Source organism: Phascolarctos cinereus, unplaced genomic scaffold (genome assembly GCF_003287225.1).
Source record: "Phascolarctos cinereus isolate Bilbo 61053 unplaced genomic scaffold, phaCin_HiC Scaffold_2;HRSCAF=192, whole genome shotgun sequence".
In the NCBI taxonomy this organism is placed as follows: domain Eukaryota; kingdom Metazoa; phylum Chordata; class Mammalia; order Diprotodontia; family Phascolarctidae; genus Phascolarctos; species Phascolarctos cinereus.
The window spans coordinates 11635669-11658793 of NW_027555625.1; the positions used below are offsets into that span (position 1 = coordinate 11635669).

General features: G+C 45.4%; 1 protein-coding gene across 1 annotated transcript; it reads right to left on the reverse strand.

The window, feature by feature from the left end:
* Positions 1-6179: 6179 nt before the first annotated feature.
* Positions 6180-21320, reverse strand: DUSP11 (dual specificity phosphatase 11). Its single transcript, XM_021007751.2, has 9 exons — positions 21140-21320; positions 18367-18442; positions 16971-17102; positions 14942-15065; positions 11760-11820; positions 11549-11595; positions 11231-11306; positions 10833-11081; positions 6180-8969 (listed from the first exon to the last, which is right to left on the reverse strand). The coding sequence occupies exons 1-9, from the start codon at positions 21241-21243 to the stop codon at positions 8708-8710; spliced, it is 1131 nt and encodes a 376-aa protein (XP_020863410.1). The 5' UTR covers positions 21244-21320; the 3' UTR covers positions 6180-8707.
* Positions 21321-23125: the final 1805 nt, after the last annotated feature.

Consider the following 23125-nt stretch of genomic DNA (forward strand, 5'->3'; position numbering starts at 1 on the left):
TTTGTTTCTGCATGCTCAGCCCAGGGTCACACAGCTACGAAGTTTCCCGAGGCCAGCTGTGAACTCCTGTCTCCAGGCCAGGCACTCCATCCACTGTGCCTCCTAGCAGCCCCTCCGCGGAGCCCTCTCTAATAAAAGAGTTCAACCAGTCAGTTAATCAAGAAGCATTTATCAAATGCCTGCTCCGTTGTAGGTGGTGACAGAAGGCTCTGTCCCGAAAGCTGAGGCTACAAAAGCAAAAGGAAAACATTCCCTGCCCTCCAAAGGAGTGCCAGACCCTTAGGGAGGGAGGAGGGCTTGAGGTCGAAAGGAATCAGAAAAGGCTTCCCGTGGAAGGTGAGACTTGGGTGGAGTTTTGGTCAGCCTCTCCTATCTTCCTTTAGCACTTTGGAGTTCTCCTTTGCCGGTATCATATTCTCTGTCATAGAATATTGATCAGTGTGGCTGTTGTAGCCACATACTCACATAATAAAATGGAAGTTCTTGGAAGTTTCTTTATATTGTCAGTATTGGAGGTGCTCAATGTTTGTTCAATTTGATAAACATTTATTATATTTTAAAAATAAAATTTATTTTTACATCACTTTCTTCTCTCTCACATGAAGAGTTACCCCTTACAATGAAGAATAAACAAGGGGAAAAAAATTTCGGCCATGTTAACCAACATATCAGTGAAGTCCAACAGTATAAGTAATATTCTTTGTTCACAGCTCTCAGTTGTAAAAAGGTAGCAGCTAGGCCTAGGCCCAGGAAGACCTGAGTTCAAATCTATCCTCCAGATACTGACCATGTCACTTCACCTGTGCCTCAGTTTCCCCATCTGTAAGAGATGGGGATAATAATGGCACCTACCTCTCAGGGATGTTGTGAAGACCAGATGATAGTATTTGTAAAGCACTCTGCCAACCTCAAAGCATCATATCCTTGCTATCTATTATAGTTAAGAAAGTGCATTCTCGTGTTTTTGGCTTGGTCATTGCAAGGACAAGACATTCAGTGCAGATGTTGCTTTCCTGGTTCTACGCTCTGCAACAGTTAATCTAAGTCTTCCCACATGTAAGAATGATAACAGACATTTTGAAGCTTTCAGATTCATTGTTTCTTATGGTAATATTCCACATGCATTCATGTAACAAAATTGATTTTGTGTTTCCTTATGGATGGATATCAACTTTGCTTCCAGTTTTTTACTACCACAAAAAGGGCTAATAAAAATATTTTGGTGTAAATGGGGCCTTGTCATTGGACTCCTTGGGACAAAGGCACAGCAGTTACTTTCTTAGCATAAAGCTTGATGGATTTCCGAATGGTTGTATCCATTCTACTCACCCAGCACTCAGGAGGGCATTGTGCTGGGGGGCTGAGGATACAAAAATGAAGCCAAAAACGGAATCTTAGCCCTCAGGAGGCTTACTATTGGGGTGAGCTTTTAAAAGGACAAAGAGAAGGCCTTTACTGTGCTGGAAGATTTAAAAGATGTGAACAGTGATCGGTCAAGATCTCAAGGGTTTGTGAAGTTGTGACCTTTAGAAGAAATGCCCAAATTTAGGTGACAGAAATGGTTAGCAGGTAAGGGCTGTGGTCAATGGAAATATCTCCCTATCACATTTCAAAACTTTAACTGGCTCCATCTACTGGACTAAATGTTAATATAAGTTCAGAAGAGGCTGACAAGAGAGCCTTGCTTTATGGAATGGACTAAGTAAGTGCAGGGGTGGGAAACCAGCCACGTGTGGCCTTGAGGCTGCTGGCTCCCCACCCCCAGACTAAGGTATACCTGGAGAGCCTATACTTACGGGATCCTAGTGTTAACTCATTCCCCCCCCCCCAAGAGAATTGTCATCCCTTAATTTAACTCAATCTCTTACCTATCTGGCTACCTAAGGAAGTGAACAAGAGATCAGAGCTGTGTCTTTTTCCTGGGCCAGATAAAGACCAGATTTTTTCAAAAGCGAAAGTCCTCAGAGGGGCTACAGAACTTCTATCATTTAACAACAACTCACCTTTACATGTAAACGTTAAGTTTTTGCAAAGTGCTTTTCTCACAAGGTAGAGCAACTATTATCTCCACTTTACAGAGGAGGAAACTGAGGCTCTGAGGTGCCTTGCCCAGGGTTACCTTGGCAGTAAAGGGCAGAGCAGCAATTTGGTTTTTTTTTTTTTAGGCAATTGGGGTTAAGTGACTAGCCCAGGGTCACACAGCTAGTAAGTGTCAAGTGTTTTGGTCTGAGGCTGGATTTGAACTCAGGTCCTCCTGACTTCATGGCCGGTGCTCTATCCACTGCGCCACCCAGCTGCCCCACAGAGCAGCAATTTGAACGGAGATCTTCTGACTCCAAGGCCAGTATTTTTTGTCATTATATCATGTAACATATAACATGAGACATGAGAAATATAAGGTAGGAAATGAGTTTATGACCTAGTATTAGGCCTGTACTTAGGAAGACCTAAGTTCAAATCTGGCCTCACATACTGATCTTCTACCTTAGTTTCCTCAATTGTAAAATAGGGATAATAATAGCACTTCCCTCTGATGGTTTTTGTGAGGATCAAACAATGTAATATTTGTAAAGAACTTTGCACAGTAGCCCAGACTGGAGGGACAGAGGCCTCCTCAGTTAGTTTCAGTATTTCATTGACCAGCCTCCTTGAATCTCACAGTGTCCTAAAATGGTTTTAAGTGATACTTGAGATAGACCACTGTATTTGAATTTCATCTCTTTCTCCCCTCAAGAAGTAGGTACTCAAATTCATTTGGGAAAGAGGGTGAGGATCCAGCATATCTCACCAATGCTATGTAAAAGACACAAGCAGTATAAAAGGGAGGTAGTCAGAGGAATGTCTTTGGGGAAAGGGATGGGGTGGGGTAGGGAGACCTGTAAAAGCTTGTGGATAGAAGGATTTGAACTGAGTCTTGAAGGAAATGAGGGAAGCCAAGAGGTGGAGGTGAGGAGGAAGAGCATTCCAGGTATGGGGACAGGGTACCAGGGACAAGATGGAAGACCTTTACAAAATGCAGTCACTTTGGTTACATTGCTACCTACAGTTATCTAGTTTATTGAGTTCAACAGCAAGGGAGCCCCATCCACAAGGGCAGAGACTTCCAGAAGGAACAAAAGGACAAAGCTTATATAGGTTTTAATTTAGGCAGGAGGTTGAATTGGATATGGGGTACCTCAGGATTGGATGGGGCCTCTTGCTGGTAAGAGGAAAAAGTCTTCTTCAGGTTAGCTATCTCTTGTAAGCCTGCCCTAATAGATAGGACTACCCTTGCTGTTTAAGCGGAAAGGTCCAATACAGGGTGGGGGTTGCAATACAAACAGTCAGAGACAAGGTTGGAGAAGTACAGGTAAAATGGGGTTGCTTTAATTTTCTCAGCTACCCACAACATCTGGTGAAACGGCACAGAGGTAAAGAAAAAAAAAAAGAACTTTCCACTGTCCTGGCGCATAGTAGGTGCTTAATCAATCCCTGTTCCTTCCCACCCCAGAATCAGGAGATTTGGGTTTTTATCCTGGCTCTACCACTAACTCATGGTGAGACCTTTCCCAAGTCATTTCACAGCTTCGGGCCTCACTTTCCTCCTCTATAAACACAGGGTTTGAACTTGGTCTCTTTGAACTGATTTCAAGGGAAAAACCAAAGTCCAATTGATCAGCATCTTAAACGGCTCAAAGTATTGAAGCCCGATACTTAAATTAAAAGCCGTTTATCATTAAGTTTAAAGCAAAAACAAAGTAGCAGCACACCAAGGAGGGGAGAGAAACACTTGGTTCCAAGACGTTGTCCCAGTGGAGTGCCACCCCGCCATTACCTTCATCTCCTCAATTTGTATCTAATTACTTACAGGTCTCTCACTTTCATTCGAACGGGAGCTCCTTGAGGGCAGGGCTTGATTTTGCCTTTCTTTGTACCCTCAGTGCTTAGCATGGTGCTGGACACACATTACGGCCTTAATAAATAATTGTTCCAAGAACAAGTACCCTAATCTAATCCAGAGCACAGACTTGTTTCCAATTTCATTTCTGATGTATGTATGAATGGAGGGGGAAATGTATGCAAGATCAGAGGAAGATAGAGAACCTGAGTGATTTCTGGGGCAGCACACTCCAAAGTCCTTGTTAGAGAGACGAGCAAACTTGGGGAAATGGATCACAGAAAGGGTGACAGAGGCAGGATCTGAACCCAGATCTTTGGCCTCCTGGGCAGAACTCTTCCCACTTATGCCACACTGCCTCCAATGGTGTTCAAATTGAATTTAGTCTAATGGCATCGTTTTAACAAAAAGTACAAGGTCCAGAGAGGAGGGACAGTAGAGACACGTGTCTGGCTCCAGACCCCATGGTCTTTGTCCTGAAAGGTTCATGGAGTGAAATTTGAGAAGAAACTAAGCAGTCGGGGCAGGGACTCTACGCTGCGGAGCTTGATGAACTCATCAGCTCCCACGGAACTATCTGTTCAGCGGTGATTCTCAAATCTGCTCGTCCAGCCCTAAACTCTCTTAACTACACTCAAGTCTCCGACAGCCTGTTGGACATCAGCACAGGAAATCCTATAAACGTCTGAAACTCAACACACCCAAAACTAAATTCAACTCCCCCCTCCCCACAAGCCTTCTCTTCTGTTTCCTGAATACTGTGGAGGCTACTCGCCACTCGCCTCCCAAGCTCTCTGTCCCTGACCCCTTACCCTCTTCTCCTCTCCCTCTCCCATCTGCCACCACATCCTTTCTACTCCTACCTGCATAACACCTCTTACTACAGGCCCCTTTCCTCCCTCTCGGCACTGCCCAGCTCTGCTGGTGGGGACCCTCGCCTCAAGTCTCATCCTGTTGCAGTCTATCCTCCACTCAGATGTCAGCGAACTTCAACCTAGGCCTGCCAGTCACCTGTCTCCTCCTCTCTCCACCCCAATTTAATCAGCTGAGGCTCTGCATCATCTTCAGGATCAAACATAAAGCTGCTACTTTTAAAGCCCTTCTGAACATGGTGTCCTCTCACACTTCCCGTCTGCTCACACCTATTCCTCTTCATGCCACTTCCAGACTGTGCAAAATCTTCAGGCTGTCCACTTTGCCTCCTGGTTTCCCAGCTAAAATCCCACCTTCCACAAAAAGCCTTTTTGAATCTCTGTCAAGATGCATTCTGCTCATCTTTCTCAATCACGTTTGTACGTAATTGTTTTTATGCTTTGTCTCCCATCAGACTGTGAGCTCCCGGAGGGCAGGGGCTGTTTTTGTTTGCCTTTTTTGTATCCCTTGTGTAGGTATGGCGGCACATAGTAGGCGCTTAATAAATGCTTGCTGAATCACTATTTTTCAAATGTGTGTAGAGGCTGTTGTGATTAATAAAATGCCAGTTTATTTAAAAATCTCAGTGAATTCATAGCACCTTTAGGTCATGATGTTTTCTTAAAGGATACTAATAGTACAATTGCTATTGCGAAGTTTTTTGGTTTTTACATTAAAAAGAAGCAAGCACTCATTCTTGAAAAAGTTGGCAAGCACCAGTATAGGCGAAGTTGGAGACAAACTCATTAGCTAAAGGACAGGGTCATGACACTTTGCTGAGCTCTTCATTGGGGACCTGGAATTCCTCAGCTGTCATCCCAGGATACAGGAGGAGGTTTCCCTAAGTGCTCCCCAAATCTCAAACACGAGGAAATTTAGGAAATGGCCCAAGGTCTGATGGATGTTTCCTTTCCAAGGTAGCCTGGACTAGAAGACTTAAGAGCCCTTGACTTTGATATGTCTTCCTAAGGACAGTGAGAGTAGTGGAGCGTCCTGGACTTGGGAGCCAGGAGATTTGGCCTTAATTCAGAACTAACGCTAAATGTAGGGCTCTGGGCCAAACACTCAACCTCTTTCCTCATTCAGAAAATAGGGTTACTCATGCCTTCAGAGAACCCTAGATCATTACAAAAAGGTGTGGATGATTTCTGCTCACCCATGGCCACACATACACCAATCCCAATCCTACAGCTGATCAGTTATTTTTTCAGCTCAGCTTTACAAAAACCAATGAGAGGGAAAGAGAAGGGCAGGAAGAGGGAGAGAGCTGGAGGGAGGCAGAGAGAGAGGAAAAAGAAAAAGGGGGGGAAGAAAGAGACAGGAACAGAGAGAGGAGGAAGGGGGAGGAGGAGGTAGGGATAGGGGTGGGAAGACCCAAGAGACCAATCTGTTAAGCTCGGCAATGTGATTCTTTAATTTTAAGGCTTCTACAGGGTCTTTAAGAACTCAAATGAAAGCACCAATTATTTTCAGTTTTCTAAACATTCCCTTTGTCCCTTCACTTCTATGTCTCCTGATCACATTTTTGACAGCAGTAATTTCTCTTCTTCTAGGAGGCTGCCACTGGTGGGCTCCTTTAAGAACCTGGATTAGAATTGCAGCCTTTTTCATATTTCTCCCATTTGCTTCCAGTCCTGAACCTTGTGGAATCCCAGCTAAGTTCTGGCACAGCTGGAGGGTCATGGCTAGCAGGACTCCCTGGTAAGGCCACTTTTCTGCAGCCACCACTATAAAAGATGCACAGCAAGCCAAGTACGCCCAAGCTGGGTTCTTCGGTGCTGTGTGGCTGGCTTGGTGGGGGACTTACATGCACTGGGCAGAGGTCTGGTTAGATGCTGGCTTGTGAAGAGCTGACATCTCACACGTGCAAACACAGTGGCTCTGCCTTCTCTCCTGAGCTTATGCAGGTGACTTCCTGAACACAAGTGTTAAGACTGAACTCATCCTCACGTCCATCTACATTATCAGAAGTGACTGCTGAAAGATCTGAGCTCCTCCAGATGTAGGCCAGGAAAAGAGGAAAATAAACCGGCCAAGAAGCAAGGAATTGAAAGATAGTTTTCCTTTTGGAGGCAATGGCAAGATTCCGTCAGTCCAACATAAACTCCTCCTTGGCTGAGGCGATGGGAGGAAGGTCCAAGGTAATTTTTCATCATTATCAGTTTGCTCATCTGTAAAGTGAGAACAGTGCTTTAACAGGTAGTTGTGGGGGAAGTGCTTTGTAAAGCTTAAAGCACCACAGGAGTGTGAGCTCTATCCATGGTCAGCATGACTCAGGAGCCACCAGAGGCTGGCCAGGACATCCCAGCAGCTGACATTCTATGCAGCTCTTCATGGTTTACAAAGCACTTGAGACAGAAGATCACTATCTGGGCCTGTGAGGTAGGGGGCAGGTATCATTAGCCCCATTTTACAGAGGAGCAAACGGGTCTAGAAGTTACCTGAGTGGGAGACAGCTTGGCACATCGGAATAAACAGGCACTGACACCAGGGTCAGAGGACCTGGGTTCACAAACCACCTTTGATGATTACTCCCTGTGTGTCCTGGGGTAAGGCCCTTCAGCTCTGGGCCTTGGCTTCATCTGTAAAAATCCCAAACGGCCTCCAACGACCTATCTCTTCACCTGGCGTGCTATGACAGGCCCAACGTCACACACTATCATGTTAGAAGCTGAGAGGATACAGGACAGGGGCCCCATTAGATGAATGGGGTTAACACACTGCCTGAGATTCCCCAGAAGCAATCTGCTTTAGGACAGAAACAGAAGATGAGCTCCTGACGAGCTTAGAGCCACCCTTAAATTTCATCCTGAAGCCACCAATTTAAGATGAATCGAATAAAAGATTAGCTCTACTCTTGTCAGTGCTGTGACCACCTAAGTTTTAAGTGACTGATTCAAAATATGTAAAGAGGAGAGAGCCCAAAAGAAAAGAAGCTGCCAGCTGGTGGGATATTCCTGGAGTGCAGATGTGCACTAGGCTAGACTAAATCTGACAGGACCATTTTTTTTGGCAACATCCAATTTCCCCTTGGGATTTCTTTTTCTTCTCTGAAAAATAACCTTATGACTTGTGATTTTGTTATTGTGTGGGATGACTCACTAGGACCACAGGTTCAGAGCTAGAAGGGTCTGTAGAAGTCACTGATTCCAACACCCTCATTTTAAAGATGAGGAAACTGAAGCCCAGGGAAGTTAGGTGATTGTCAAGGGTCACACAACTATGAAGTGCTTCACTTGCATTTGAACTCAGGTCTTCTTGACATCAAGACCAGCACAGCCTATCCACTGCACCACACTGCTGTCCCATGCCAATGGCAGGTGTCAGTTATGTTAGGAAGTCTATTTTCTCCTATAAACTAGTAATTTGGTTCATTTTGCTCTTTTACTAACAGGTGTTGTTAGCACACACCCAGTCAAGAGAACCTGAATATCTCTGGGTAAACTTATAGACTTGGACTTGTCGACCGGGGCATCACCATCCCAGAGCAGCCACGTTTGGAGGCCCTGCCAGAACACCCCCCACAGGCCTAACTCTGAGGAGACTGTCTCTTAGGCAGGTTGTAATCTGAATTCTGGACAAAATAAGAAAAATGGTGTTAGCGACAATGGGCCAATAAGTAAACATAATAAAGACCCCTTAAAAATGTCACCAAAATAATAAAACAAAAAAAAGTTTAACTGGCAAATCTAGATATGCATGTTAATTTTTGGTTATCTGCAGTGGAGGCTCTTTGCTCATTGGCCAAAATCTAAAACGCCATCTTGTTTGAAAAATTTCCGGTAAAACATGGGATTTAAAAAAATTCACTGTCAAACATACTTCAACCCCATCAGCAAAGTGGTAAAAAATATAATTTCTCCCTAAGCCTGCCTGGGAAAGCAATAAAAGATGGCGACCCTCCCTCGATTGACCTGACTAAATGTCATGCCAACTATTTTCCCCCGTTTGATTTCTACATATCTGTGGCTGTCTATCTGTCCCCCATTGGTCTGGAAAATATGGTCCATTATAACTGTTAAGTTTCTGTCTTTTGTTCCAAGGAGGGAGGTTATAGTTGGGTTTTAGATTCCAAGTATATCTGCTCTGAGAATAGTCCTCTCTAGGTGGGCCTGGAGGAGGCAAAGGGGGATGGCTTCCCACATTTTGGCAAGAGTAATTCCGTCTGTGTTGGTTTTTCCTAGAAAGAAGAGGCAAAGACAAACTATTAATAGAGATGTCACAGAAGCTGATGCAATGAGACTCATGAATTGTTAACACCAGTTAAGACAAATTATTTCTTCCAGGTGCCTAGTCAAGTCCCAGACAAACAGGGGGCTGGTGCCCAATTGATCAGTGTTGGAGTGGAGTGATTTTCTTGATTGGGCACTTTCTTCCCTTCCATTCAGTAGGTGGTTTCTTTGCAGAGGTCCTTTAATAGAGGAATGTGTCATATGACTTCCTAAGGTTATCGATTAAGAAACTCAAGAAAGACAACATTCAGCTGTCTCCACCATGTCACATGGAAGTGGGGGAAAGGGGGAAGGATTTATAAAAGTCAGGCTGCAGCCCTTAAGTTGAAAATTTAAATGAGGACAACATATTGCTCTAAACCCTTCACCTGCTAGAGAAACCACCCTGAAATTGTAGCGAAAGCTCATTTGTTTACAAGGGCAATAAGATGGGAGGTGCCACTCCAAGGTCTTCACAGAACAAAGCTTTTTGTCAGAGTACATATTAATATTGTGGGTGAGAAGTGCTATCTTTGGGCAACCTCAGCAATTCACATCTCTCTTTACCAAAAGTAGCTAAAGTTCAGTTTAAACTTTGATTCATAATCTGTTCTGAAGGAAGAAATGCATAAGTGATATAGTTCAATGGTGACCGGTAGAAAATGTGATTAGAGGTAGCTGGTGCCAACCTCCTTTGGATGGCTTTCCTAGCTCAACTGAAGTCCTTGGGAAGTCACGTGACACATCAGTATGAAGGCCTGAGGGAAAGCAGCATTCAGCACAGAAAACTTACAAGACCAAAAAGTTCATTTGAAAGAGAAGGGACCAGGCCCAGTGCTTGGCACACGATGAATGGTTGCTGAGTGAATGAATTCTGCTTACAGTGAACATCGAAGACCATGAATGGGCCAAGTGTCTTCTACAATCATGAAGAAACTTTCATGGCCTCAAAAGACCAAATGTGTACTTAAAGAGCAGTAATAAAACCCAATTTTGCCAAACCACTGCTACAGAATTTTAAAACTTCTAGGCCTAAGATTAGAAGTCCTAAGTGTGTTCATTTAACATTTATCTCAACATTTTACTCTAGAAAGGGGCAACACGATTTATTTAGGGCACAATATAAGTGATATATTACACGTAAAACACTTAACCCCTGAGGAGGAGCTATACACATTCAAAATACTGTTCTTTCCCACATAAATGACTTCACTTTTACCCTGTAACTTTATCAGAGGCAATAAAGAAGAGGTAAGATGGCACACTCTTCAAAGAAACTGATTTAGAATTCTCTGCCTCCCCGCCCCTTGGGCCCTCTCTCTCTCCCTGCATCCTTTGCTCTCCTTGGTGCCCGCCCCCCTCTTACCCTGTACTGACTGTACAACTTGGTGGTCAACAAACGTGATGACAAAGCCTCTCTCTACTCCGAAGTAAGCTGCTTGTCACTCTCCTGTCTGGTAGGGCTCAGTACTGAGATGCAGCAATACTGCACAGACAACACTACTCTTATCATTCCATTCTTTAAAAGGCTGGCTTTAATTACATTATTTACTTTAATAAATGTTTATGATTCAGGAACAAAAAACTTGTAGGCCACAATAAAACACCATTTTAACTACTACACAAAAAATAGACAAGTACTTCGTCGTTTTAAATAGTGACGTGATTTCTTTACCAACAGTGAACTGTGATGAAACAGAGATCAGTTTGTGTCATCACATCCAAAGAGAATTCTAAGCTCGGACAAAATGTGTGGAGGCTGGCCCTTTGGCACTATGCTTATTTATGAAGTCTGGGTTTCACCTTCATGCTAAAAAAAGGGAAGAACACACCTGGATGACTGGTAGAAATCTCGGGGCTGTGAGTAGAATTCTCGCCGATGGGATCGAAAGTCTCTGGGTTGAGCATGGAACTCCTGGGCCTGGTAGTGGAAGTCTTCTTGGGGCTGGGATCGGAAGTCTCGGGACCAGTGAAAGGTCCGTCTGGGTCTGTGATAATCAGTTTCATGGGTGTTGTAAAAGTTTCTCCTCTTGAAAAATGATGATTCTTCAAAACGGTCTGACCTTAAAGTACCATCATTCCTTAAAGACAAACATTTCACATTTCATATTACTGGTACCCAAACTAATTAAATAGCTGTTCCTGTTTTTGTTAAGAATTCTAAGCAGGTTAAAAAACAAACAAAAAAACCCCTCTCAAGTCTTTGACACAAATGAGATACAGGACTCACTTTCTGATTGGTCCATGCTGGAGGTCATCAATGTAATTCTGTCTTTCTATAGCATGTCCTCGACATCTATTGAACACTAAGGAGTAGAAGAAATACCAATAATCATAAGTGAACAGAGGATAAACCAAGGCTTTTTCACACAGCTAATTCTCTAATAATTCCAATTTCTCTTTGTCAATTTTTTCCCTTAACTCCAGAATGGCCTGCTTTCTAGGCTTTAGCCGAAGTGCGCTCTCTCTTTCATGCACCCAGGCTTCTGAACATGTCACACAAGGAATCCAATAAAAAGGACAAAGAAATGCAAATCTTCATACTTACGTTCTATTGCATCATTTGGTTTCATGCCTTCAACATCAATCAAATACCTGAACAGAGAAACACAATTCAAGTCAGAGACCTGATGGCTGGAAAAAAGGGAGGATAAGTATGACAGACAGTTGATTCTGGGTTGTTTGTAAGCTCGCGTTAAAAAGCTGACTTACATTCATGACACAGCCCACCCAGCCTGCCCCTGGACTTAAGAACTCACCGGCAAACAAGATATCCTGTTCTGTTTAAACCATGTGTACAGTGGACTCCAATAAGTTTGTCTATAAAATGGGAAATTTACAATTAAGGGAATGATGCTTCAACACTAGTAATAAGACAAACAGCACAGTTATCTTCCTCCAAGGCTCAGCTCTGATGCCACCTCCCCCCATGAAGCCTTCCTCCATCTCTTCCAGTTGTTAGTGAATTCTCCCTCTACAGGGTACTTTGTATATATTTTGTATTTATGCATCTCTGTTCAGGTCTTAGCTCCCTAGTAGAATGCAAGCTACTTGAGGGCACAGCCTCAGGCATTTTTGTGTTTTCAGCACTAGGACAGGGTCTGGAACACAGTACTATAGTAGGTGCTGAATATGTATGTTTGCTCCACATGTCTGAAGAACATTCACTAGTTACTCTCAGGAGCTTAAAAAGGAATTCCTTTTTTTGGGGGGGTAGATAATCAATCCATTATAGATGAAGACAAAGTGAATGTGAAGGAGGCCTCTAACACAAACTAGAAATCAAATGTTACAGGAAAGTGAACACACATTTCATTCCAATCTACTACTAAAGAAAAGTGAGCGACTAACTCATTGATGGAGAAACGAGTAGGGACTGTGCCTGGGATCTCCTGGAAGAGGGAATTCCAAGACACCTTTTCTGGCACCAAAGTCTTAGCTACCTTGAGCCTCGTACTGAAGGCACTTCCGAGGCCACAGCCAAGAGGAGTTAGAGGCAGGACTTCCTGGCTTTAAGCCCTGTCTACTCCTGTTCCTTCTCCACGATGCCATCCATAATTCATTTACAACGTGATCCTGTTCAACCTTGCAAAGGCTATGAGTGCACATGAGGCCCAGGAAAAGGGAAGGCACTGGAAGGAACCTCCACAATCCAAGGGCCAACTATGACAGGAAGGTGGCTCAGAATGGGGGAGAAGTGACTTAACTGGGTGCCCCTGGAATAAAGCATAAGGAAGAGGTCCTCAGAGGGCAGGTTTAGAATAGACAAACAGAGGAGTTTAAAGGGACACTAAGTTCCCAGAGGAAGCTTTCAAAAGCAAAGCTGCTCATTACTAAGGCTTCTAGGGACAATACTGATGGTCCTGCCTAGAGGAGGCTGGCAGTGCCAAGGACCCATCAAAGACTATTTCCTAACGTGCAGCACACTATGGTTCTATATTAATCCATGGGAGAAACACTGAAGCCAGAATGAAGATGCATGTGGGCATTCGGGAGCAGTACCTCCGCTGACTGAGCATAAGCCTAGTTGTGAAGCCCACTGGGTTTAGAAGAAAGAAGTGCAAGACCCACCTCCACCAGGAAGGGCTAGAAAGCAGTAGGAAACAAGAAAGAAAATCAAAGGCTGTCACAGAAATGCAGTGGCACAACAACCAAAGGTTAGAGAAGAATTCTTCTCTCCTAGTCCCCTTTGTCCTTGCTCATCTCCTGAGGCCAATGGCTTGAGAAGCACCTCATGCCGATCCCCACCCTAACCCCCCAAAGGCAGTGGAAACCTGTTCTCTTGAGGTGCCATTACAAGACAAATGGGGTGACTGTCATTTCAGCTGAACGATGGCCTGAGAGCTAAAGTCTCTGGGGAGCTCTCACTTTTAGAGGAAGAGATGGAGCAAATCTAACAATGGAGAGCAGAGGCAAGCGGATCCCTTTCTGGACCTTTTGCCTGACCTGACTTTTCTGTGTGCTGAAACCCCCAGAGGGGGACTGGAAAAGACACAGAGCCATCCCTTTCTTTTCTCTGTGTTTTTTTTCTTTTGTTGAGACCTTATTCTAGCTATGTTCCCTTTGATATAGGTTGTCTGGCATATCTGGCTTTGAAATGAGATATCCCCAAAGTAATCAACACTTATTTTAATCGCACATGTCCAATAAATAGACTAGAGACTGCTTCTGAGGAGAAATCTTTGTGTATCATTGGGTACAACTTGCCCAAGAAGCACTATTGCTGGGTCAAAAGACGTTGCTTACAAGGTATGCAAGCAAAACTATGGATCTGTGGAAAGTCAGTCTTGTTACCTGTAGTAATGGCCACGACTGATGAAACCTAATCCTAATCTGCCCATCCAACAGGCTTAAAGCAGAAAGCCCCTGAAAATACAGGGAGCAAGAATGGGCCAAGAGGTGCAAAGGGGGCAGCGAGATAGCCGGCTACAGGTGAAGTGAATTCAGGATCCACTGAGCCTTTTTGGAGCTCTCCCTGTCCTTTCTCTGCCAAGCCATTCCTTTCTTTCCACTTACCAAGCTCACAGGGAGGCTCTACAAGCTCTTTCCTATTCTAAGAGTCTATGATCCCTTTGGCTCTCCCTTGCCTCTCCCCTTCATCCCCACTTATCCAGCTGATAAAAAAATGAAGTTTGCATATGTATGTTCTGAGTATGTGCTTGTTAACCCTAACCCTTGTCATATTTTACTCTTAAAAAAAAAAACATTTCAGGGCAGCTAGGTGGGGCAGTGGATAAAAGCACCAGCCCTGGAGTCAGGAGGACCTGAGTTCAAATCCACCATCAGACACATAACACTTCTTAGCTGTGTGACTCTGGACAAGTCACTTAACCTCAACTGCCTCACATAAGGGCGAAAAAAATCATTTATAGGAGGCCCTGCACTTCGTATTCAGTGAGTAATGTAGATCTGAGGCACTGGCTTAACGTTACCCCACACGGAGGGAAGGCACACTTATAGCATATCCACTCTTACCTATAGTTGGGGAAACACAAGAAGGCCCTAAAGCGTTTATCTGTATTACCTCAGAGGGCCAAAGGATGGGGACATTATTCTGTAAAAATCTGTTTTCCTTTTAGTTTCTTTTGGATTTGTGAGGTTCTATCTCTCCCATGTCTGGTTTCTTTATTGCACCCTCCTTTTGTACAAAAGCCTACTTTTATGTAAGAAATTGTTTTAAGTTTTCTATTCTTAAGTTAAAAAGAGCCCAGCACAGTGAAAGGATCCCTACCCTACCCTAAGGTTTTCTCACACAATTTCTTAGAGTTCATCTCCATTAGCCCCACTTTGTATTTTGACTTTCACGTGACTCAGCACAATCCTTCTAATGCTAAGTCTAAATAACAATAGGCACAGATAGTATTTAATTTACAGCATCTTCCTATTAACATGTAAAGCAAACTTGGGAAAATTAAACAGTCCAGGAAAAAGTCAAACTCACCATTATCTTGGTTTTCTTTCAAGAATTTGTTCACGGCACATTTGAATTTAAAAATGGTGTCATCGTCAGGCACCTGGTGTCCAACGGTAAAAATCTTTAAGTAAGGAAGAGCCTCTGGTAATTCCTGCAAATCAAAGAGGGGGCAGGAGGCAATCACATTAATCTTTCCATCTTTTCCACAAATCAATGGCAACGGCAGAAAGGAGAATCAAAAGGCGAGTCAGAAATTCTCCTTTCAGGGCCATTTGCCCAAAGTCCATCACACCTAAGCGGCCTCGAATGCCACTTACTTTGCTCCCACCAGCCACACAAGCCAAGCCCAGAATCTCGCCCTCCTCACCTCTGCCTCTACAAAGCTCCCTGTTTCCTTCAGAGTGTGGCTCAAGCGTCACTTTGTCTACAGGAGGCTGCTCCTCATTTCCCTCAGCTGCTAGTGTCTGCAGCATCAAACGTTATCTTCTATTTCTTTGCATCCATCTTGCAGATACTGTACAATCCAGAGAACGTGACATTTCTGCAAAGGCCTATGGTTTGATCAGCAACTAAGGAACTGAGGGAACTAAGTGAAACCTTGCAGCCTCCTGGGAGAACAATGAAAGGCTTAGGACTCCTCAGTTTTGTAATTCCCTTTTTTTCTTTTGGGTGAGGCAATTGGGGTTAAGTGACTTGCCCAGAGTCACGCAGCTAGTAAGCGTTATGTGTCTGAGGCCGGATTTGAATGCAGGTCCTCGTGACTCCAAGGCCGGTGTTCTATCCACTGTGCCACCTAGCTGCCCCTCAATTTTGTAATTCTGATAACTGATCACCCATTGATTATTTTACCTTTCCCTGAATATTTCAATGGCTCCATCACCTTTGAATGTAACATGTGAACCATTCTCCTTGTAATACTCTACTTCCCACTTTGACTCTGTTCCTTGAATGTCATAAAAAGGCTGGCTCTTGCTAGCTGAGAGAGTTTTGCTCTCCAGAGCAGATAGGAGTTTGGAATGGGTCTCTCCTAGGTGGTTACATGTTAATCAAGGAAAGAAGTACACTTAGACCCCAACGGAGCAGAAGAGCAGGTTACTTTTCAAGAGTTCTTAGATAAGGGCTTTCATCGAGAGCCAGAAGGGACCTCACAGCTAGTTAGCCCAACTCTCTCATTTTACCAATGAGAAAACTGAGGCTGAGGGAGATGAAGTGATTCAACCAAGGTCATGAAGCAATCAGTTATCAAAGCGGGCTTTGCCCCCAAAGCTGCCAGCCGCAGAGCCATTCTCTTTCCCCTGTTCTACGCTGACAGAACACGAGCTTGAGGGTAGCGACGGTCTGTTTTGTCTCTGACCCTGTGGCACAGTGCGTGCCAAAGAGGCTTACTAAGCGCTTGTTGAACGTCCACTGACGGAACATTCTAACCTTGACCCGATGTTTTCGGGGTCACCAACCTCCCCTCCCCGTCCATGGACATTTCATTCTACCATGGAACGTAACAGGAGTGCCCAGAGGAGAAATGGTGCGGTCCCCTCAGAGGCCCCCCGCTAGCCCCTGCCCCACCCTGGCCTCTCCCACGGTCACTCTAGGGGTGGAGAGTGAGGGTCACAAGGCTGCAGACTGAGAGGATGAAGACCCTTCACTACCTGGTGGCTCCCACGTGGTGCCACCACACAACTGAGTGCTTTTTGAAGCAGACACAAAAAAAGGGTTTCTTCACTTTCCTCTGAGCCTTAACGGTTCAGCTAAGAGAAAGCTGAAAGCTCCAGGATGGCTGTATTCCAGCACAGACTGAACTGTGACAGGCAAGTGCCAAACACTAGCATGTAACCAAAAGAACAGCAGAGCTCAAATGTTCTGATCTTTGCGCAACTGGTGAAGCTGCAAGATTGGAAGAGAAATGAGGGCCACTTCCCGATTTCCACTTTGTTGAATACGTCATCTAGCCAGGCCTGCCGGGAAGGGAGAGTTCCGTGGACCAGGATCAATTACCAAGGAAGTGGCAGCAGAGAGCCAGCTGCTGGACTCCTGCTGTTTTCCCAGGCCCACCACTGACCTCTGGTTTATAATAGCGCTGAGTGTATGTTAAATCGATGATCAATCCAAGCTCTTCGTTCTGTTCTCGTACTTTGTTAACAAGATCCAAAGGGGAAAATCGTTCTTCTGGGGCAAGTTTTTCCTCAAAACTCTGTCAAGAAGAACCAGAATAAAAAACGACGACGAGCACAGCGTGACCACCTTATATCACTCCAGCATTTTCACCCAGCATCTCCTGGATTCTCACCCACAACCTTAGGAGGTAGAGGGGGAAGGGATTACTGTTGCCATTTTGCATATGAGGAGCCAGAGCTTCAGCCAGAGGCAGCTCTTCCCAGCCCAGCGTGATGCCCTTCACCACAGCCTGGCACCACTCCTCTCCTCCCCACTCCCACACTGTCTGCATCACTCATTTGATACTCGCTGTTCACCGCACTGTTTGCTCTATTTTTACGTTTAGGAGGTGACAACGAAATAAAGAGAACAATTTCCAAAAAAAGTCACACACAGTCTCTTCACTTTACTGTCACATCTAGTGTGAAGTCTTGTCTCTTGAATTAGCCTACAGGTGTCTACGCTGCTTGCCTTTGGACCGCTACAACCTACAAACCAAGTGCCAGTGTTGGTAAGTGTCAATGATCCACTAATAAAAGCTTCTCACAGTTAACTCTTGGGGTTGTCCTTTTCTGCCAGAATCCAACCAAGCCAGCTGCGTGGGTAATAAGTCAGGCCTCACCCAAGTGTAGAAATGTTAAGTACTGATGCCAAACCCTCAAATAAATGACTAAAACATCCGACTTGTATATATGTGGTCTACTCTGAGACTAACTTTCTGTTTGTAACCAAGACCATATACAAATGACTCTGAAGGCTACAACTCTTGTTTAGATCAAAGTAGCTATTGCTGAAATATTAGTAATAATCTTCCCTCCGAGGGATTCTTCTCCACAAGGGGTATGAGAAAATGTGCTACAGTGAGTTCTGGGATGGTAAGATCATTCATATGAATACATGAATGAAAGAAAGTCTTAATTTAGAGGGACTTCCTGAGATGAGATGTAGAAATACCAGAGGCACAGCTGTGTTTAAACTTGTATCAAGTGTCCTTTACTCACTTAAATACACACCAGTGGTCCTCATAGCACCAGGGAGGCCTAGAGAATACCATGGAAATGCAAATATTGAACTGAATTTATTATCTGCATAGAAAACTTGTTTTTTCTCATCTTCTACATCACAGATACTTTCCTTCTCACATTCTGTCCCCATCCATCCTCTTAATAAGTTCAAGCAAAAATAACCTAATTTTCAGAAATTCCCTGCTGCGAATATGGCTCTACTACATCAAAACAGCATTTTATCACTAGGTTCTGTATGTCTATTTCTGAAAAGAAACCTCATTAGCTTTTACTAACCTTTTTTAAAGGAACTTTAAAAGCAATGAAACGTGTCCCAGGCATCCGCTGTCCAACTGGGAGGTAGTCTTTCCACCTAGAAGAGAAATATTTACCTATTAGGCTTTCTAAGTAACCTGAAAGCTCCGAAATGAAGACCTCTACTTTATAGACTGCCCACTTTTCACTGTCCTGCTCTTTGGACACTGTCAAATACTTTACTTTATTTCCTGCTTTTACCTGCTTCTGGCCATTGTGTCATTCAATAATATCACATATGCTAGTTGGGTGCTTTAGGTTCATTGGAAAGAAAAAAAAATATGATGGAAATGAGACCGAACAACGCTCACCAGAGCAAACAGCCACATACACCAAATCTGAGTCCCCCTCTGCTAGCTATATAAAGCTGTTGGAACAACGACAAAGAGGAATGGCCACACCCAGTGCTCAACTACAACTAATCTAAACATGACTACAGTAAGAGCTGGCAGAGATCTTTCAGTAATCCAGGCCAGTCCCCACTTGAAGTATGAATCCTTTTAGCAAGATCTCAGGCAGATAACCAGCCACTCAACCTTCTCTTGGATACCTTTGGTGATAGGGAACTCATTATTACACCAATAAGCTTGTTCCACTTTGGGATAGTTCTCATTGTACTTGGAGCTGGAAGGCAAAACAACAGGGACCAAAATATGTTTCCTTATAACTTCTTGGTTCTCTCTTGAGGTTTAACAGAATTAAGTCTGACATCTTTTTGTGAAAAACTTTTCAGTTTTTCAAAGATGGGAATCCTATGTTCCTCACAGAGTCAGCAGGGAATCTGGAAGGGACCTTCGTGGTCATCTAGTCCAAATCTTCACCAAACAAAAGCCTCCTTTGGGCTTCCTCTGGTCCAAAGCCATTTCTTCTTATGGTGCCTTGGGGGTCATTTGGTCTGGCCTGCGCCTGAATGAGAAGAGCCACCCCAACACAACCAGCAGGCGATCCTTCACCTCTGAGAGCAGTCACTGGTAAAGGAATAAACCACTATCATGGTGAAGAGACCCAAGGCTTTTCAGGACACGGCCACACTCAGAGGAGACAGGTTCTCACCTAAGACCTAAAGGTTAGTTTCCCATTTCCCGTGTCATGGGCAGGGAAGGAGGGAAAGGCTGGAGACGAGGCCATCAAAGCCTGGTTGCATATGCAGGACAGGGAGAGTCCGGAGCAGCACCAGCCTGCTTCCAATGCTCAGAGACTTTCTGGATCATCACAAACTCCCACTTGCTGGTTCTAGCTCCACTCTCCAGAGCCAGGGAGAACACATCTAGTTTGAGGGCTTCCACATAACCCTTACAAAATGTATAGATGATTCCATTTCCCCCAAGTGTTCTGGGAAGTGAAATATTCCTGATTCCTCATAAGGCAGACAGTATAGTCAAACATTAAAAAGCACTGGCTCTGAAGTCAAGGGCCACGGGTTCCCGACCTGGCTCCAGTGACTTTAACTTCCTGGCTTCAATATCTGTAGAACAGGAGGAGAGACTAGATGATCTTTACGTTTCCCTCCAGCCTTCAATACTATGCTGTTACTCCATATATGATGGATACTATGCTATGCTATCTACTCTGATTCTATATTACCTTGAGATTAAATTAAATCTATGTATTTAGGAAAACTCCCCATGGAGAACCCTTTGGAGAGATGTTTTGAGGCTCATGCTGCCTGTGCCAACAGCTAGGTGGACATCAATCAAGCATTTTCTTACAAACCAGCCCCTATGAAGCGCTCAGTATGGGCCAGGCACCGGGAAAACAGAAGAAGCAAACAGCCCGTGTTCTCCCAGAGCTCGGGGTGTCGGCGCAATCTACACTCATCCGGCGGGGGATGAAGAGCCTTCCAGAACCCCAGGCACCGCTCTGGCATCATCCCGGCAGGACTTTCCCTGAGGAACAACAGCAGCTTACATCCACAGCTCCAGCTCGGCAGCCTGGCTCTCAATTATCTTCAGAACTGGCCAGCAAGGCGGCTATCATCAGCATCCTCTGCTGAAGGCTCCCACTGGCCTTACCCGAGGCCGAGACGCGGACCTTACACCAGATCCAGGGCCTCTCCGGCTACACCACTGGTCTCGGCCTCCCCTGAGAACACCGGGCCGGTATGATACCAGGCACGCCTCATGCCAGTCAATCACTCCACACTAGGCACTTACTTCGGGTGCCTACCTACCTGCCACGGCCCCGCACAAAGGAAAGACGGAGGGGACCCGGTCACCTGGGCCAACCCCGTCCAGGAAGCACGCCAGGTCCAGCGCGGTTCAGTGACCGAGCGGGGGCGGAGGCGGCATTTGAACCCAGACCCTCTGGTGCCACGCCCAGAAAGGGCAGACGCATCATCTCAACACGAGGGGCGGTGCCGGGGGGAGGGGACCCGAGGACCCCCGTTCACCAGCTGGAGAAGCCGAGGCAGGGGCTGACCACTGGGCCCCTGGTCAGCCTGACTTGGAGTGGCGGCGGGGGGAGAGGCAGGTTCCCCCCAACAATAAGGCCCTCCAGGGTCCCTCCCCCACCGGCTCGGCGCTGGACAGGGGCCTGGAGGCCGCTCGGGGCCACTACCTTCGTTGGACAAATAGGGAAACCGAGGCCCAGGGAGGGAGGACGCTAGGCCCCGACTCCAGACTCGGGCCACCCGAGCTCGCGGAATGAAGCGCCACGCACGGTCCCCGCCTCCCTCCCCGCCCCCGCCCCGCGGTCTGAGGCGCCTCGTCCGGGCAGCCCTGCAAGGCTTCAGGCCTTGTCCCGCTCCGGCTCTCACCTGTCCGGGAGATGGTTCACGCCCTTTCCCCGGCCGCCGCCGCCGCCCCTTCCCGCGGCGCTGGGGCCCCCCCAGCCGCCCCGCGCCTGCTGTCGGCGGCTCATGAGGCCCAGCGCCGCCGCCCGCAGCCCGCCCCGAGCCGCCACCTCAGCTCTGGGACCCGAGCCCACCCAGCCTTCCGCGCCTCCGGCGTCGGCCCTGCCGCACTGCGCCTGCGCGCCCACCACCACGCGCCTGCGCCTCCTGCGCGGCCGACCGCGGTTGCCGGCGGAATGACGTCACCACGCTGCGGTACGCGCCTGCCCGAGGGGCCGGGAGTCCAGAGGGGCCTACAGCACTCTCTGGTGGAGCCTGTCTGCATGTGCAGGGACCGTGTCCCAGCTCTCAGTGAAGGAGAAAACAAGGGATATTTAACCAAGATGTCAAACCTGTCCCATCTAGGGCTAGCGGAAGAGTTCGTGAACAAACCTTTAAAAAAAGAAGAGCTATTAATTTATAGCTAGAATTTATTGTATATTACGTTGAGCAAAGTGCTTTACAAATATCCCATTTTATCCTCACAACAATCTTGGAAGGGAGATGCTGTTATTTGACCCTGTTTTACAGTTGAGGAAAATGAGGCACAGAAAGAGCAAATGACTCGCTTCGGCTTATGCAACTAGTCAGTGTTTGAGGCTAGATTGAGCTTGAGACTTCCTGACCCCAAATATAGTGCTTTATTTACTGCATCAGCTGGCTGACTCTCTAAAGAAAATGAAAAGCACTTACACAAAGCCAATGCCACTAAAATTAGAAGGGAAGCAAGTAACTCTGATGAAGGTTTCATTTGCAAGAAAAATAAGAAAGTGATTCAAATGTTTAAGACTTAGATCCATTCTCTAATAGATAAATGGTCAAGCAGTTTTCAAAGAAGGAAATTTAAGCGATCAACAATTGTGTGAAAAAAAATACTCTTAGTCACAAATAATTAGAAAAAGGAAAATTAGAGCAACTTTGAGGTTTCACCTCATACCTTTCAAATTGTCAAAGACAGTAAAAGAGGAACTTGGAGGAGCTGTGGGAAAACAGTCAGCTGATAAACGTTTTTCAGTGTTTATCTATGTGCTAGGCAGGCATTAGGTGTCAAAACAGATAGTGCACTGGGCCTAGAGTCAGAAGGACCAGAGTTCAAATCTGACCTCAGATACTTATTAACTGTGTGACCCTGGGCAAGCCACCTCTTACTTCATTAAAAAAAAAAAAACGAAAACAAAACCAAAAAAAACTGGAGAAGGAAATGGCAAACTACGACAGTGTCTTTATCAAGAAAACTCCATGTACAGCATTAAATGCCGATAGACACGGTATCAGAAGATGAGCCCTTTAGGTCAGAAGGGCGTGGTGTGCTATGGTCCACAGGGTCATGAAAAGTTGGACATAACCTGACAACAAATGTAGGCAATGTGCTAAATATTGGGGATACAAATACGAAAAAAGAAAAATAGTCCCTGTTTTCAAAGAGGTTATAATCTTGTGGAGGAAGACAACACTCAAAAGAAGGAAGCTGAAAAGTGGGAAGGAGGGTGCAGGGCAAGTATAAATCAAGACTAGATCAGAATAGTTGACACTAGATGTGTGACCCTGTGTGACCCTGTGTAACCTCAATTGCCTAAAAAAAAAAAAGACTAAATCAGGACTCCACTACAAGGAGTGCAATTTGTAGGATCCGAAAGGATGACTGGTCTGGGAGACCCCTTTAGATAGAGGTTTTGGAAGGAGTCTTTGCTCTCCAGCCCTCTACTCAGAGGGCCAGAAAGTATTTAAGGTACTGATGAAGAGTGAATATTAAAGCTGATGAAATCTACATGATGATGAATTTCCTGATGAGGAGTTTTTTGAGAGGCGTGGTAGAGTCCAGCCCAAGCAGTGTGAGTTGGTAGGAAATGAAGAGGTACACTAGTGAATTGTTGGTAAAGCTGAGTTGGTTGGGTCATTCTGGAAAGCAAC

What these genes read in the sequence shown, in the direction of transcription:
- DUSP11 (XM_021007751.2), bottom strand. Translation starts at nt 21,243, where the DNA reads ATGAGCCGCCGACAGCAGGCGCGGGGCGGCTGGGGGGGCCCCAGCGCC. An exon ending in GAAAGAAAACCAAGATAATG is followed by an intron (nt 11,821 to 14,941) that starts GTGAGTTTGACT and finishes CCCATTTTATAG; the next exon opens with ACAAACTTATTGGAGTCCAC. An exon ending in ACAGGATATCTTGTTTGCCG is followed by an intron (nt 11,596 to 11,759) that starts GTGAGTTCTTAA and finishes TTCTCTGTTCAG; the next exon opens with GTATTTGATTGATGTTGAAG.